The 18740-nt window shown below is 40.3% G+C and overlaps 1 protein-coding gene across 1 annotated transcript in view; it reads right to left on the reverse strand.

Moving 5' to 3' along the window:
- The window catches only part of CSMD1 (CUB and Sushi multiple domains 1), a 1651174-nt gene that overhangs the window by 135059 nt on the left and 1497375 nt on the right, over window positions 1–18740 (reverse strand). Inside the window, exons 50-51 of the mRNA XM_045010124.1 lie at window positions 10244–10432; window positions 3809–3994 (exon numbers count right to left, since the gene is read on the reverse strand). Coding sequence (XP_044866059.1) covers window positions 3809–3994; window positions 10244–10432 — 375 coding nt within the window. The remainder of the gene's footprint in view (window positions 1–3808; window positions 3995–10243; window positions 10433–18740) is intronic.

The following is an 18740-nucleotide window of genomic DNA, read 5'->3' on the forward strand; positions in this document are numbered from 1 at the left end:
TGCTCCTGGCCGGCCTCGGTGAGATCAGTCAGGGGTGTCTGGACAAAAATGGGAATGACTCCTCAAGTCATTCTCTTCTTTAAGTTTTGTGTAATGGAGAGTCAGTCCTGCCTAGAGGCAAATGGCCGCTCCGGGTCAGAGCCCCAGACATCCCACAGAAATGATGAACTGCATGCCATTCTGCAACAACCGCACCCATTGCTTCCCTCCTCCCCCACCCCTCCTGGGCTACTGTGGCAGTTATCCCCCATTTGTTGATGAAGTAATAAAGAATGCATGAATTTGAAACAACACTGACTTTATTGCCTCTGCAAACAGAGATCAAAGGGGTGAGGGGAGGGCGGTTGGCTTACAGCGAAGTAGAGTGAACCACCATTCTGCACATGCTCAGCCTACAGCTGAAAATAGAAATCTGTGATAAGCACTAGGATAGAAGCACAGGCAGGACTGAATCTCCATTTGTGTGTGGACCTTTGTTTGACACTGGTAAACTACAAAATGGCCCAGGATATGTATGTTGGGGGACAGTTCTAAATGGCAGCTTAATTTTTTTATTTGCAGCAAAATGTAGAGGTCTAAGTATCTGATTGTGAGCCCTTCAAATGTGCAAGGGGTAGGCTGGGGTAGGCGCGACCGCGTGGTGCTGCTGACTGGGAGAGCAGCCTGAGGCAGAAGTCTCCAGCTGCCATGATATTTCAGGCAGGACTGAATCTCCATTAGACAAAACTTAAAGAAGAGAATGACCTGGAGTCATTCCCATTTTTGCACAGGTGCCCCGACCGACCTCACCGAGGCCAGCCAGGAGCACCCACAGGATGAGAGATGACGGATATCAGTCATACTCTACTGTCTGCCGTCTGCAAGGCAAGGCAAGGCAAGGCAAGGGGATGCTGCTGTGTAGCGCTGCAGCATTGCGTCTGCCAGCAGCATCCAGTAGACATACGGTGACATTGAAAAAAGGAGAGAAATGATTTTTTCCCTTTGCTTTCACAGAGGGGTGGGGGGTGGAGGGGCTGACGACATACCCTGAACCACCCGCGACAAACTTTTTGACCCTTCAGGCTTTGGGAGCTCAGCCCAGAATTCAAATGGTTTTTGGAGAGTGCGGGAACTGTGGGATAGCTACAGTCGTCAGTCGCCCCTCCCTCCGTGAACGTCCATTTCATTCTTTGGCTTTCTGGTACGCTTGTCTAAGCTTCTTAAGTTTCACGCAGCACTGTGTTGAGTCCCTGTTGTGGCCTCTGTCCATCATGGCCTTGGAAATTTTTTCAAATGTTTTGGCATTTCATCTTTTGGAATGGAGTTCTGATAGAACAGATTCATCTCCCCATACAGAGATCAGATTCAGTGTCTCCCATACGGTCCATGCTGGAGCTCTTTTTTGATTCTGGGACTGCATGGTCACCTGTGCGGATCAGTGCTCCATGCTGGGCAAACAGGAAATAAAATTTAAAAGTTCACGGGGCTTTTCCTGTCTACCTGGCCAGTGCAGCCGAGTTCAGATTGTTGTCCAGAGCTATCACAATGGTGCACTGTGGGATAACTCCCGGAGGCCAATACCGTCGAATTGTGGCCACACTAACCCTAATTCAAAATGGCAATCTCGATTTCAGCGCTATTCCCCTCATCGGGGAGGAATACAGAAATTGATTTTAAGGGCCCTTTATATCGAAGTAAAGGGCTTCATTGTGTGGACGGGTGCAGGGTTAATTCGATTTAACGCTGCTAAATTCAACATAATCTCGTAGTGTAGACCAGGCCTTAGAGGAAGAGGTGCAGAAGTTATCTTACAAGGCAGTGTCTGGGAAAAATCAATTTTATTAGAACTAAAGAACACAGAAGGCTGCTGCTGATCAGACATCTGAAAATAAAAAAGCTCATCATTAAACTGTGTTCCCCAAACACACTAAAATATATAATTTATTCATTTTAACCTTTTCTAAAGTTTTGACAAACTTTTTCTGGTGTACTTTATTCTCTTCATGCATAGATTTTAACACAGTATATGCTGCTACAATAAATTTCCCATCTGTAATACTTCTTGGAAACTGGTTGACTCAAACTAATGGAATATATTAAATACGGTTTTTCACCTCTATGTCTTTGGTTCAAATCTGACCTACGTTGGTAGCAATCATAGCTAGTTTTTTATTTTTTTATGCTGTTTGGTGGCTCATGTGAAATGAACTGGTTTGTTGCCCGTTATCCACATTACATAAAACACTATTATAATTGACACATTTGAAGGCAATTTCATGAGAGAGGCTACTCAGACGCATTTCTATCATTAGCATTTAAGGTACATTAGTTGTGCTGTAATATTTCAGCCTCAGGCACTTTCACAGATATCTGTGGACATCTGAGTGAATTTGTATATTTAATGCATATAGTCAACGGAAGCCTTTTTCAACTCAAAAGCTTGAAAAAGGAGAATCATGGAAAAAAATGCTTTTTTGTCACTTTCTACCTCCATAGAGCTCACTTAAGCAAAACAATTATTAGATAACTTAAAATACAATTTAAAAGTGATTAAAACTCAGAGAGTATTTAAAGAAACCCACAGTTGTACAATAGCATAGACTGTGTGACACAATACTGACAATGAATCTAAACTCCAAAACCTTTTTACAGTAAAACATACTACTTTCTAAATTCACATTGTCATTGCTATTTTCTTTACCCTACAATTAAAAATAAGCGACATTTATGGAGAATTGAAAAAAAAGTGCTTCTCATGTTCAGAATCTAGAAAACAGGTACATACTATTCCCAGGTTCTAGAATCTAAATTCACTGTCAACTGAGTATTTTGTAACATTAAGTATAGTACCTAAGATGGACAATATTTTTAAAAATTGAAGTCTATGCTCTAATATTTTTCCAGTATTTTTGCACATGAAAAGGACATCTAAAGCTCAAACTTAATTAATTGCATAGATTTTAATTTACTGCTATTAGTCAAGGTAGCACCAAGAGATCCCAATCAGAAGTTGGGTACCATTGTATTGGGCATTGTAGAAACATTTAAAGAGACAGTCTTTGACTTGAATAATGTACAACTTCAATTAAAACAAGTTGCAACAGGCAATTGTAACAGAAAATAGAGAAGGTAGAGAAGAGATCATTAACAACTAGGGGAACACATGGATGAGGTATGTTCATTATTTGTAAGCTTTAAGTCCTATGTCTTTAAAAGATACCTTGATTTTATGTTTGATGTATGAACCTCATTGTAAAACATATCAATTTTGTTTATACGAGTTTGTGCATACTTACACAGGTAGTATAATAATTCTGTTATCAACTTCTGGGCTAGAGCCTCAGCTGCACAAAAGCTCTGATTTTGTCACAACTTGAAATGGATAAAGGTAACTTCATGCCACCTTTCTATTCCTGTGATCCTGGTGTTGGCTTGAGGGCAGTTTGGTCAGTAGCACAGGTGCGAGCAGCCTTGGGGCTGCACTAAACTGTGCCTAGCTACAGTGATCCCTAAAAGATCATTTTGCAGCTGGGGATAGGGCAAGGAGAAGGGTGAAGAGCTGAGTATGATAGCTTGACAGCAGGTGGAGATTCCCTTATGCTGAAGAAATCTCTGTGTACCTCATTAAAATAGATTTAAGGCTGCTTTGCACTACTCTTAACATTAATAGCATTTGTGTATCATTCTAACTCATCACATACTGAATGAAAATTTACTCCTCAATATCCAATATATGTGATCCTTGTACATTGGATCTAAATTTCACCACTGAAAACTTTTCTCAGCATACACAAAAGAAATAAGTTTGAAAAAATATATGCACACTTACGTTTACAGACAGGTGGCCTCCCTTTGTTACTCCATAATCCATCTTCTTGACACACTGCTGTTGCTTGTTGACTAGATTCTAGCTTGAAGCCCTCGTTACATTCATATATCACTCTACTGCCCAAAGTGAACTCATTACCTACAACTGAACCATTTCCTGGAGATTCTGGAATACCACACGACACAGCTGAGGGGGGAAAAAGATGGAAATCTAGTATCTTAAGGTATTTTTGAAAGTTATATTTACCCCCTATATACCAAAAAACATACATGCATAATAATACATTCGTCATCAATAACTAGTGCAATTTCCTCCACATCTACAACTTTCTTACTAATCTGGGAATATTTTTAAAATGGATACATAAAATAAAGTATAGCCAATGTAGGCCAACTTTCTTCTCAATTAATCTATCATTTGTGCAATTCAGTCAATTCTGCAGTTAACATAGATGATATCAAATGGTCAGAATAACAGACCATTTATTGGCACAGAATCATCCATCAAGTACCCAAAATTACCAGGCTAAAGACAAATAAAATATCAATGAAGGCGAAACCTCACATATCAAATAGTCGGCTAATGCTATGTTCCCACTTTCTCTGTAGTCTTTCCACACTTCCATCATTCCAATTAGGGTATGTCTACACTTCAAGATGAAGCTGTAATATCCAACTGGAGACATACCTGTGCTAACTCTGATCAAGCTAGCATGCTAAAAATAGAGTGCAGCTGCAGCAGAACAAACAGCAAGAGGGACTAGCCTCCCCAAGTATATACCTAGCATCCTGGGTGGGTATGTACTCAGTACGGCTAATTTCTCCCATCGCTCGCACTTCCGCAGCTACGCTCTATTTTTAATGTGCTAGCTCAGTCGGTGCTAGGTATGTTTCCTTAAGCTGGAAATTGTACCAACGCCGTGAAGTACAGACATACCTTAAGATTGCTACCTCAGAAAAAGGGGTGAATTCCTGTCCCTAGTGAACTCAATGGCAAAATTCCCATTGACTCCAAGGGGGCAGGATTTCACCCAAGGTCTTTGAGACAGGGACACTTTCTTGGGATGCCCAGGAATGAGAGTCACCTTGTTATCCCTCCCCCCCCGACTTTCCCCAGATCCAGCATGAGGGAGCCTTTCTTGTGGTAGCTGGATGTCAGCTTTGTGTCACGGCCAGCCCTACAGCCACCCAAGCATGAGCCTTCGGGCTCTGCCAGTCCCTACTTTGCCTTGCAAGTTAACAACAAGTGCACCCCAAACTCTGAGCCACTCTGAAAACATCTCCTTGTAGTGTCCAGCTTCTGTTGCTGGACAATCACACTAATTACCAGGTTCACTACTTCCAAGGGAATAGTATGCACATTTCAGCTTGATTGATTCAACTGAGTTTTAACTCCAATATAACAACACTGCACTGTAACCTATTTATACTAAAAACAAATATAAATGTTTTATCAAAAGGAAAGAATTATGAGATAGTGAGCCCAGCATATGGTATCTAACAATACCTCCTAACACAGGATTTTCAGATAAGGTAAATTTCCGGAAATACCTATGTCAGAAGCCTTTACCAGTGATGCCCAAGTCAATATAGCCCTTCTGCAGTTATCAAAGACTGCCCAGACAACTAATCACTCCCAGTGATTTCAGCAAAGAGAACTGTAGAAGTAGGAACTTTTTTTGTGGGGCTTTGTTTTAACATGCGTCACACTCCACAGGGGCTAACTCCTGGATGCTTGATTAACTTGATAACTGGGAAAGATTTTTCACTTGCCCTATGCTGGCATTTAAAATAAAACAACACGTTATTTCTTATTTCTTCTTCAAGTTTTATTTCTTTAGAAATATTTAGTCTTTTTAAAACAGCAACTTGGAGTATAAAACATAGCACAGTAGTTACATTAAGCCCCTTTAATTAAGGATTACATAGGAAACCAAACCCACATATGTACAGAATCACCTTCTTGCTCTGGTCCAGTCGCTGATATATCACTCTTTGATAAATATAACATAGAAATGAAATGTAAGTTTAAGTGTTATATTTATAAATATTAAACAGTATGGGATGAGCTTTGATGATAAACTAGGGTTGAAAAAGAAAAACTCTGCCCCATATTTACTTGCTCAATTGTAGGAAGCAATGCAACATTTTAACATAAAGAATTTTGCCACTGCATGTCTTCTTCTTTGGACCGTGGACTTTTATTTAAATTTTATAAAATCAACATTTGCCAAAAGAATAAAAGGCCAGCCTTTACCAGAAGCCTACTGAACACAAATGAGAAAAAAAATCAATTTAATTAATGGTATAATTTACCTGCTTCAGTGTACATGATTAATTTCACAATGCACTGTTACAGTACAATAAACATAACTCTACAAAGTTGTTTTCATTATTTCAAAGCTGTCACATTTGATGCATTTAAATTAAATACAACATAGTGTTTGGAATTTGATTACAATGAGACAAACTAGGCAATATGAAATGATAGATGTGGTTCATGTTCTTGGTTAGTGGTTTTTTATTGTGTTTGCTCCCATCTGGAATAAGCCAAATTGCACACGCAAGTAGAACTGAAAGAATGTGACAAAAAACCCCTGCTTCCTTAAAAAATAAAGTCAATGCGAATTTTACAAACAGCCTAACACTAAATTTCCCACCATTTGAAAAGAACTTGACAGCTCGGGAGCCTTTGCTGATGTAAGCAGAGTCAGGATGAGCTCTTTAATAGGCAGCAGGTTTAAAACAAATAAAAGGAAGTTCTTCTTCACGCAGCGCACAGTCAACTTGTGGAACTCCTTACCTGAGGAGGTAGTGAAGGCTAGGACTATAACAATGTTTAAAAGGGGACTGGATAAATTCATGGTGGCTAAGTCCATAAATGGCTATTAGCCAGAATGGGTAAGAATGGTGTCCCTAGCCTCTGTTCGTCAGAGGATGGAGATGGATGGCAGGAGAGAGATCACTTGATCATTGCCTGTTAGGTTCACTCCCTCTGGGGCACCTGGCATTGGCCACTGTTGGTAGACAGATACTGGGCTAGATGGACCTTTGGTCTGACCCGGTACGGCCTTTCTTATGTTCTTATGTTCTTACCCTGACATCTGGTGCTGAATTGTGGTGAGTTGTGGAAAAGAACTTCGGGGGCTGATCTTGTTTGCATAGGCACACCCACCCCACCTAGCATGAGCCAAAATGGTCACTTTGGCTGCTGTGGGATCCCCAGTTTCTCTGTTATTGGGGCAAGAAGAATAAAGTGTTGTTACCCTGATTATGTGAATCAAGGACAATTAAACTGTTTTATGATAGAGGGACTCACCATCAACTAAATAGCACTCACTAGACAAGGGACATTCCAAAACCCAGTGAATTGAGAGAGGCTGGGTATTTGTATCTGATGGTATGGGCCCCTTTTGAGAGCCTGAAATACCAATTGCACCTCATCCTCTCTCTACTGTAGAATATCAGAGCTAATTTTAATTCCATTAGGAGTCTAGTTACAGGCTGTTGAGCTGAATTTACTTTGGGCTAATGGTGCACCAGCACTGGGGCTTCCCTACTACAAGCTGAAATCACTGAGTGCTTGGGAGGGGGCTGATGATATGTTGCTGAGCAGCTGGCAGAGCAGAGCAGTTTGCAGGATGACTGGAGCGGCTTGCAGGACAGCTGGTGGAGCGGAGCAGTTCATAGAATGGCTGGAGCAGCTCATGGGACACCTGGTGGAGTGGAATGGCTGGTGGATTGGCTCACGGTGAAGGCTGCAGCAGAACCCCATGGAGAGGCGGGGTAGTCGGCCTTGGACCATGTAAGATGCCCCTTAACACCGCAATGCCCACCCGCTCCCTCCAGGCTGGGAGGTAAAACTCTGCAGATAAACTTTTGAACTCTGGGGCTGCACTGACCAGGCACAGAGACTTTTGGGTTGTTGGACTTTTGGGTGATTTTTTGAGTTGCTGGACTTAAGACCCTGAGAGGAAAAGGATATTGCCAAACTTACTTGGGAGAGAGGGGGTCTTTTGCTCATGGTTTGTGTTATGAATCCTGTTGTGGTGTTTCCCCAATATAATGCCACATTGTTTCCCTCCGTTATTAAAATGATTTTGCTACACTCAGGCTCCGTGCTTGTGAGAGGGGAAGTATCGCCTCTTAGAGGCGCCCAGGGTGGTATGTAATTGTCCCAGGTCACTGGGTGGGGGCTCGAGCTGGTTTTGCATTTTGTTATTGAAACAGAACCCTTAGATACTGAACCCAGCCCTTGTTCCTGCCAACTCAGATGGGCAGAAGGGTTACACTTATATTTTTAAATAGGTAGAAAGTTGAAATCACATCCTGTTTTTCTACCCCCTTAAAACTACCAAACTCTCCCCATTCCCAATTGCAATTACTGTTGTTTTTTGTTTGTTTGTTTGTTTTTTCTGTTGGTAGCAGGAATTTGGCAACATTTTCCTCCCACTCCCACAAACCCTCTCTTTCAGTTATTTTCTGTCAATGTAGAACAAACCTTGGCATGGCTCCTGAAGGGTTTACTTTGGGATACAACTGGGTTAATTCTAGTTTCCTGGCAACTTTTTGTTTGTTTTATCTCCCCCTCACCCCCCGGGAGTAAGATATCAATTTCTGATTTAAGCCAGCACATGGTTAACTGTCTAAAAGTAAAAACATCAGGGTTCAAATTTAAAAAAATATTATATGTAGGCCTAACTTTGTTCTTCCTTTAATCAGTAGAAATCTGGGTATAATCCTACTAAATTCAGAACTCTTTCTATGGACTGAAAGAGCAGAATTTGGCCCTCTGTAACTTGAACAATAAATACATGAATCTGCTGCATTCACTTTATCAGCAAAATAGCTCTGTCAGCAGACAATGCTTTGCACTCTGGCTTGATGATAATATTGCAGAAGACTACTTAAAATCCAGGAATTCTAACATCCCCCTATTATTTGCATGATATACTACAGAATAAAAGGTGTATAATATTCCATTTTACCTTTAAAGTGCTTAAGCTGCACCAAACAGATCTGTTTGTTATACTAGCCCAAGCACGTTGCACAGAATATTGCACCTGCTGTGCCCTGGTCTCAGTGTCTGCATCTGTTCCTCTCTTCTCACTTCCCTTTCACCATCTTCATTCCACCTAAACATCACACCTAGTCCCCTCTTACTTTTCTTCTCCCAGTCATATAGGAGCACTGTTGCTGATCTGTATATTCCTTAGGTTGCTAAGCTACTGCTGCTGCAGTAATTGCTATTGATAGCAGTACCTTCTGGTGCTACTTCAGTTACAGTCCATCTGTCTATTTGTTACTCATCTCTCTCTACAAATAATACTATAGTGGAAAGTGGTATTGCTGCTGCTACTGTTTGTCTGATTATGCTAATAGCTTTTAGACCAATAGTGTCCAAACAAAACATGTCAGCACTCATTGGCTTGAATAAAGTAACATAACAGCAAATACACAGTGACTTTCTGGAGCAAGCTTTGATGAAGAGAGCTAACTAAAATGACATTTGGTCATTTAACAGCTGAGAGTAGTCAATGCCGTTAAACACATAAGTGCACTGAAGCTGTTCTCAGCTTCCCACGTGCTTGCTAAAATGACTAAGAACAGACTAAGAAAATTGCCCAATTCAGTGAATGGGTCCAGACATTTCTCAGCTCAATGATTAGAAGAAACTTGCAGCCTGTGCCACCAACATGTACTTTGTACTTATGTATGAACACTTCCAGCTGGGTTATGAGCATTCAGAGAGTGAATAATGAATAGTTCTTTAACCTTAATTGTCATCATTGTTCTTATATTGCAGCAAGATATATTTCTTCCTAAGAGCCTATAATCAGTGCAAGCTGAAAAGCCTATTTACTGCCTAGAAAGTAGGATGCAACTTCAATTGCTCATAAATGTTCCCCCTCAAAAATATTCCTCTGTTTCTACAGTAAAGCTTTTCCTCTTAAAATTTTTTTTTTTAAATCCTTTAGGATTCCTGAATCTATTCATATATACTGTGTGTGAACACACTACATAAAAACACAGATACTTCAGTGATATATACCATAGCAATTCTTATACATAAATAAAACACAAACACACACACACACACAGTATTTTGATTGACATGTTACTTTAACAAATTCTTCTCTGGTGTAACACTTATAAATTAAGCCCCAGTACCGATGGGGTTGGGGAGACAGAAAATATGGGATACTTTGTCCATTTTTAAGAAGTCAGGACACCTGCAGGAGGGCTTAAATAGGGGACTGTCTCTTCAAAAATGGGACATCTGGTCACCCTACACATAAGTAAATTTATATACATGAGTAAGCCCACTGCGTTCATGGATAAGTATCCGCAAGATTGTGCAACACACTGTTCTTATTTTGTAACATTTTTAGAGAGAAATGATGGAAACATACATAACAGCAATACAATATCTTACCATGGCAGAGCGGGGCAGGAGAATCCCATTGATACAGGCCATTCTGGTGACGTCTACAAGTTGCATTACTATGGCCAATCATTCTATATCCAGGCTTGCAGTAATAGTGCACTTTACTTCCAGTTGAACCTGCTGTTTTATTTACAGTTCCACCATTCTTCGGGATATTGTTTAAGCTGCAATAGGGAGCTATATACCAAGAACAATATAATTATAATTTTAAAAAGTTAGCAAACACATAAAAATAACAATTCATCTTGCAATATTTAAAAAATATGTTTGTGTAGTTTAAAAATCTATAGTATGTTTTGAATTACTATCAGAATTTTCATATATATATAATATAAATGTAGAAATACCATGAGTTGGAGAAATATAATTTATATTCCACACATTCAGAACTCCTTTTATTGACAATACATTGTACAAGCTATAAGAGTGAGCTTTGTTAATAACATACATAGTTGCCTCATAACTTCAGCAACGTCACATTTGGTGAATAAAATCTCTCATAGACTTGATTAATTTATATCTAGGTCAATAGTTATATAATTTACTATGCACAAAGGCCAAATAGTTTTACATCTAGGCTGAAATTTCCACTTTGACTCCAGCCCCATTACTTCACTGGCTCACAATAACTTACATAAGAGCCACACTTGGTAGGTCTTTCAGGTTTAGACCTAATATCTCCCCTCCTATCATTTTAAGGAAGGACTCAGACCCCTACCACGTTGTTTTTCCATCTTTTCCACCTTCCTACTTTGAATCCAGTTGAGGCCATCAACTACTCATCTGGCTGGCTTGGTGGCTATTCAGGATAGAATTAACTACATCTCCTGTCAAATACTAGAGCAAATTTCAACTACAATCAATTAATTGTTAAATAAATTTGTCTTCAGTTGAAACCTGCTACAGATGGTGACAGAGTTGTAGCCAGTTCCCTTCTGAGTATCAGCTAGTAGGCAGCTGAGAAAGTCACCAAGAGATGGGCATAATGAATACTAGTCAAGAAACATAGAAGCAGGAGCCAGATTTATGGCAAAATTACTCTCCTGGTGGGAGGTGAAATAACAAAATTTTCCAGGTAAAAGTTTTTTTTCCACCCATTGCTGTACTGCATAGGCTGCAAGATCTCACAATTAGTATTGTTGTTTTGAACACTGTACTTCTGACTCACAGTTGGCACAAGTACTGATTGGAGCTATATTCAGGGATATATATTAAATGCCTCCAATATTAATTTCTATGACTACATAGGAAGAATTCCAAAATTCAGTCCAATGAACAGGTTGTTTGATGATAAAATCTGATCTGATTCAAGCTGTATAGGATATTTTATCATTGGAAAATGCTTGATAGAAAACAATGAGACAGGATCAAACAAAATCTTGCTTCCCTTTATTAACTATTTCATAGACAATTACCTAGATTCCTATGGTTTGGAATTCAGCTATAGTTGGATTCATAAACTGCCTTAACCACTTTAAAAAATCCAGCCTAGAGCACCTTTTTTTTTCAGTACAAAATATAGCCTGGAATATATTCCTATTGTATATCACAAAATTAATTGATACTGCAATCTGTAAAGAAATTAAAAATTTTAATGACAGGATATTAGATACGTCGTATGCATTAATTTATCATAGGCATTTACCTGCTACAAAATTGATTTATATGGTTGACACATTTTACAAACAATGATACAACTGTGCTATCCATATGTATTATTTTTATGTTATTAATATTTGTGATACTATCCCCTCCCCCTTCAGTTTTCAATATCTAGGTATGGGATTTTGTTTGGTTTTGCTTGTTTTTAAGTTGAGTGAATGGTTAACAGTCATCTTTAAAAAGGAAAGAGTCTTGCTCCTATCTTTTATTATAGGTGTGCTATCAGGGAAATCCTGGTCCAAAACAAAGGAGCAAATACCAAGGAGGGATAAGAGCTATTTAAGCTAAATGGCAATATCAGTACAAGAACAAATGGATGTAAACTGGCTATGAATACATTTAGGCTGGAAATTAGAAGACTTCTGATTATCGGAAGAGTGAGGTTCTGGAGTAGCCTTCCAATAGTAGTTGTGGGGACAAATTTTACCAGTTTTCAGATGGAGTTCATTAAATTTATAAATGGGATTTGTGATGGGATTATTTGAGACTGCAGGGAATGAAACTCAGTGACCCAGGAAGTTCATTGAAGTCCTATATTCTGTTTTTTGTAAAAAGCAGACTTTTATAAAGCCTACGACCAATTCAAATTTTTCCCTGACTTTATTTTTAAATTCAATGGATATATATTTTTTTCTTCATACAACAAGCATGACCTATTACTTTACACTATTTGCAACTTCAGACATTTCAGTATTGCATTAGTATCTGAGAACCTGAAAGTGAAATTGTCTAGAAACTGATGATAAATTAAAGCTGACAAATATATTTTCATTGTCTAAACTGAGAGAATTGCAAAAGTAAACTGAATTAAAATATGAATTGGCTATTTAGTAATCTTTAAATACAAATTAATAACTTAGATTAGGAAACTATATGTGTTTTTATCTGATGATGTCCCCATATCATTCACCAAGACTGAATGGGTCATTTCTTTAATAGAGAATCGGAATGCCTGGACTATGGAGTACATTTGTGCACTCCTATATTCCATTTCATAACACAATACACAAAGCCTGTGATTTTATCAAAGGCAACTTGGAAAAAAACATCTACAGCCTAATACTAAAGACACAGAAAGCATCAGCTTTTCTGATTTCCATCTTCATATCATACCTGGTAAAATGCAGTATTCTAGTATGCTGAGCCCTCACCACATCTCTATTTCCAAGAGGAATTTTTGCTGTTATCTAAGAAGCCTTTATATGACACAAATGTAACTACAAATCCTTCCCACATCTATTGTACTGATCTTAAAATATGTAATGAATTATCTGTTCCTCCCACTGTCTGGGATGTTCCTCTGTTATTTAGAGATGGGCTGAATCAACAGGGCTTCAGTTTATTTTGAACAACCAAGTCCCAGATCAGGAGTGGTTCATCAGCCAGCAAACAGAGCTGTAAACAGGGGAGTTTCAGTGGGACTTCTGTTGGAGGAGAAGGTTTTTGTATTTTATGTATTGTATTTTGCAGTTTGTATGTGTGGAGGCTGGTAGGGGCAGTGTGCTGGGAGAGAAGCTGAGCCCTGCTTAGGGGGCGGGGCTTCTCTGCTTAGGGGTCCCAGTCAGGCAGCGGCCTAGACAGCTGCAGCGGCACAGCAGTCAGCAAACAGAGCTGTAAACAGGGGAGTTTCAGTGAGAGTTCTGTTGGAGGAGCAGGCTATGACCGATACAGAGGCAGCAGTGAAAGACACAATGAGGATGACTGGATGTGGAAGCTGCAGCATGTACATGATCCTGGAGGAGGTACCTGAAAAGAGTTTCGTCTGCATGAAGTGCCGACTGATAGAGCTGATGGAAGAAAAGATCCAAGGACTGGAGATGCAGGTGGAAACTCTGGTTGAGTTTAGAAGGGGATTCGAGCAGATGATGGAGCAAAGACATGAGGAGGCTGAAGGGATAATCTCAGACTTGCAGATGGAAGTAGGACCAAAGAACTCTGAGGGGAGACTGCTGGGTGAGGAAAGTGGTCGGTGGAAGCATGTGACTAAGAGAACCAGGCAGAGGAAAAGACGGGCCAGTGAAGGAGAAATAGAGCTCAGGAACAGGTTTGCAGAGTTGGAAAATGAAGAAGGGGCACAGCAGGTGGTCGCTGAAGGTGAGAGGGCAAGGAAAAAGAGAAGAGCAGCTAGTCCTACAGGAAGAGGAGAAGAGTCAATGGAGACAACACCAAATATCCAGGAGGATACGGGATGGGTTGCGGAGGATTGCAAGGGTGAATAGGAATCGAGAGGACTTGCAGCCAGTGGGAGCAGGGGATAGACTGGAGAATCACGCTGTCACCAGGAAAAGGCAGGTCTACGTGATTGGGGACTCCTTACTGAGAAAAATAGACAGGCCTGTAACTAGATCTGATCCGGAGAACAGAAGGGTGTGCTGTCTGCCGGGTGCTAAGATACGAGATGTGGACCTGAAGCTGAAAAGGATCCTAACGGGAACAGGAAAGAATCTGTTGATTGTCCTTCATGTGGGAACGAATGATACGGCTAGATTCTCGCTGGAACGTATCAAGGGAGACTATGCCAGACTGGGGAAGATGCTTAAGAAAATCGAGGCTCAGGTGATCTTCAGTGGGATTTTGCCTGTTCCTAGAGAAGGGCAACAAAGGTGTGACAAGATTATGGCAATCAACAGATGGCTCAGGCAGTGGTGCTATAAGGAGGGCTTTGGTATGTATGGGCACTGGGAAGCATTCATGGACAGAGGACTGTTCTCTCGGGATGGACTTCACCTGAGTAAGGAGGGAAATAGGCTTCTAGGATGGAGGCTGGCACAACTGATTAAGAGAGCTTTAAACTAGGAATTGGGGGGAGATGGTTGGGAGATGTCCAGGTAATCTCCATGCCGGAATTCAGCATTGAGAGGGAAGAAAACAAAGTAAGAGAGGATACAGCCGTGTGCAGAAGAATGGACATAAGGAGGAAGGGTAGTATACATACCAGTCTAATAGGTGATACTGGTGGTAGAATGTCTGTGCCTAACCGGGTAAAGAATGTCAGTGAAGCCAAACGGCAAAAATTAAGATGTCTGTACACTAATGCGAGGAGCCTAGGTAACAAAATGGAGGAACTAGAGCTACTGGTGCAGGAAGTGAAACCGGATATTATAGGGATAAAAGAAACATGGTGGAATAGTAGTTATGACTGGAGTACAGGTATTGAAGGCTATGTGCTGTTTAGGAAAGACAGAAATAAAGGCAAAGGTGGTGGAGTAGCGTTGTATGTCAATGATGAGGTTAACTATAAAGAAATAAGAAGTGATGGAATGGATAAGACAGAGTCTGTCTGGGCAAAAATCACATTGAGAAAGAAAGCTACTAGAGCCTCCCCTGAGATAGTGCTTGGGGTGTACTACAGACCGCCGGGATCTGCTTTGGATATGGCTAGAGACCTCTTTAATCTTTTTAATGAAGTAAATACTAATGGGAATTGTGTGATAATGGGAGACTTTAATTTTCCAGATATAGACTGGAGGACAAGTGCTAGTAATAATAATAGGGCTCAGATTTTTCTGGATATGATAGCTGATGGATTTCTTCACCAAGTAGTTGAAGAACCAACAAGAGGGGATGACATTTTAGATTTGGTTTTGGTGAGTAGTGAGGACCTCATAAAAGAAATGGTTGTAGGGGACAACCTTGGTTTGAGTGATCATGAGCTAATTCAGTTCAAACTAGATGGAAGGATAAGCAAAAATAGATCTGAGACTAGGGTTTTTGATTTCAAAAGGGCTAACTTTAAAGAATTAAGGAAATTAGTTAGGGAAGTGGATTGGACTGAAGAACTCGTAGATCTAAAGGCAGAGGAGGCCTGGAATTACTTCAAGTCAAAGCTGCAGAAACTTTCAGTAGCCTGCATCCCAAGAAAGGGGAAAAAATCATAGGCAGGAGTTGTAGACCAAGCTGGATGAGCAAGCATATCAGAGAGGTGATTAAGAAAAAGCAGAAAGCCTACAAGGAGTGGAAGATGGGCAGGATTAGCAAGGAAAGCTACCTTATTGAGGTCAGAACATGTAGGGATGAAGTGAGAAAGGCTAAAAGCCATGTAGAGTTGGACCTTGCAAAGGGAATTAAGACCAATAGTAAAAGGTTCTATAGCCATGTAAATAAGAAGAAAACAAAGAAAGAAGAAGTGGGACCGCTAAACACTGAGGATGGAATGGAGGTTAAGGATAATCTAGGGATGGCCCAATATCTAAATAAATACTTTGCCTCAGTCTTTAATAAGGCTAATGAAGAGATTAGGGATAATGGTAGGATGACAAATGGGAATGAGGATATGGAGGTAGATATTACCACATCCAGTGTAGAAGCCAAACTCGAACAGCTTAATGGGACAAAATCGGAGGGCCCAGATAATCTTCATTCAAGAATATTAAAGGAGCTGGCACATGAAATTGCAAGCCCATTAGCAAGAATTTTTAATGAATCGGTAAACTCAGGGGTTGTACAGTACGACTGGAGAATTGCTAACATAGTTCCTATTTTTAAGAAAGGGGAAAAAAGTGATCCGAGTAACTATAGGCCTGTTAGTTTGACATCTGTAGTATGTAAGGTCTTGGAAAATTTTTGAAGGAGAAAGTAGTTAAGGACATTGAGGTCAATGGTAATTGGGACAAAATACAACATGGTTTTACAAAAGGTAGATCGTGCCAAACCAACCTGATCTCCTTCTTTGAGAAGGTAACAGATTTTTTAGACAAAGGAAACACAGTGGATCTAATTTACCTCGATTTCAGTAAGGCATTTGACACGGTTCCACATTGGGAATTATTAGTTAAATTGGAAAAGATGGGGATCAATATGAAAATTGAAAGGTGGATAAGGAACTGGTTAAAGGGGAGACTACAACGGGTCGTACTGAAAGGTGAACTGTCAGGCTGGAAGGAGGTTACTAGTGGAGTTCCTCAGGGATCAGTTTTGGGGCCAATTTTATTTAACCTTTTTATTACTAACCTTGGCACAAAAAGCGGGAATATGCTAATAAAGTTTGTGGATGACACAAAGCTGGGAGGTATTGCTAACACAGAGAAGGACCGGGATATCATACAGGAAGATCTGGATGTCCTTGTAAACTGGAGTAATAGTAATAGAATGAAATTTAATAGTGAAAAGTGCAAGGTCATGCATTTAGGGATTAAGAATTTTAGTTATAAATTGGGGACACATCAGTTGGAAGTAACAGAGGAGGAGAAGGACCTCGGAGTATTGGTTGATCACAGGATGACTATGAGCCGCCAATGTGATATGGCTGTTAAAAAAGCGAATGCAGTTTTAGGATGCATCAGGCGAGGTATTTCCAGCAAAGATAAGGAGGTGTTAGTACCGTTATACAAGGCACTGGTGAGACCTCATCTGGAATACTGTGTGCAGTTCTGGTCTCCCATGTTTAAGAAGGATGAATTCAAACTGGAACAGGTTCAGAGACGGGCTACTAGGATGATCCAAGGAATGGAAAACCTGTCTTATGAAAGGAGACTCAAAGAGCTTGGCTTGTTTAGCCTAACCAAAAGAAGGCTGAGGGGGGATATGATGGATCTTTATAAATATATCAGAGGGATTAATATTAGGGAGGGAGAAGAATTATTTAAGCTTAGTACCAATGTGGACACAAGAACAAATGGATATAAACTGGACACTAGGAAGTTTAGACTTGAATTTAGACAAAGGTTTCTAACCATCAGATGAGTGAAGTTCTGGAACAGCCTTCCAAGGGGAGTAGTGGGGGCAAAAGACATATCTGGCTTTAAGACTAAGCTTGATAAGTTTATGGAGGGGATGGTATGATGGGATAGCCTAATTCTGGCAATTAATCAAAGATCAGTTGCCAAATTATCAGCAGGTAAGTATGCCCAGGGGTCTGGGATGGGATGTTAGATGGGATGGGATCTGAGTTACTACAGAGAATTCTTTCCTGGATGCTGGCTGGTGAGTCTTGCCCACATGCTCAGGGTTTAACTGATCGCCATATTTGGGGTCAGGAGGGAATTTTCCTCCAGGGCAGATTGGCAGAGGCCTTGGAGGTTTTTCGCCTTCCTCTGCAGCATGGGGCACAGGTCACTTTCTGGAGGATTCTCTGCAGCTTGAGGTCTTCAAATCACAATTTGAGGACTTCAATAACTCAGACATAGGTTAGGGGTTTGTTATAGAAGTGGATGGGTGAGATTGTATGGCCTGCATTGTGCAGGAGGTCAGACTAGATGATCATAATGGTCCCTTCTGACCTTAAAGTCTATGAGTCTATGTCCAGGTTCTATTTCTATACTAAGCATCAGTGTTCTCTTGGGATGGGGAATTCTGGATAAAAAGTTTTGATTTTGTCATACCACTTATATAGGAAATCCAACTGTGGTTTTCATTTTGGAAAGAGATTATTTTTTCTAGTAGCTCTTTGACTAGATTATCAATATAGATTTGCAGTCCGGGGAATGTAATGTGCTCTTAGCACAAAAGTGGGAGACTCCTTTCAAAGCAGTGGCCTTTGATGCTATATGCATACACCCTTGTATAATTAAATGCAAGATTCAGCACAAGATTTCTAAGAAACCACAACCCTAATCCCAGCCCAGTAACTAGAATCCATATTAAAAACACTGAAGAAATGTGGATCAATCCTGACATTCTGTTCAAAGAGTTATGGTCACTAGTAAAATAGCTGTTTGCCCTTTGAGTGTTGTCAGTATAGAGGCAATGCTTGGGAGATGAAGTAATGGTAACAGCCCCCAAAGGAATGGAGTTGGAGGCAAATCAGGAAGCAAGGATGGCTCAGTAAAAGGCTCTCTTTTGGGCCAAACTGAATATCATTTACAATCACTGTGACATTTGCGTA

Source organism: Mauremys mutica, chromosome 3 (assembly GCF_020497125.1).
Source record: "Mauremys mutica isolate MM-2020 ecotype Southern chromosome 3, ASM2049712v1, whole genome shotgun sequence".
NCBI lineage: Eukaryota > Metazoa > Chordata > Testudines > Geoemydidae > Mauremys > Mauremys mutica.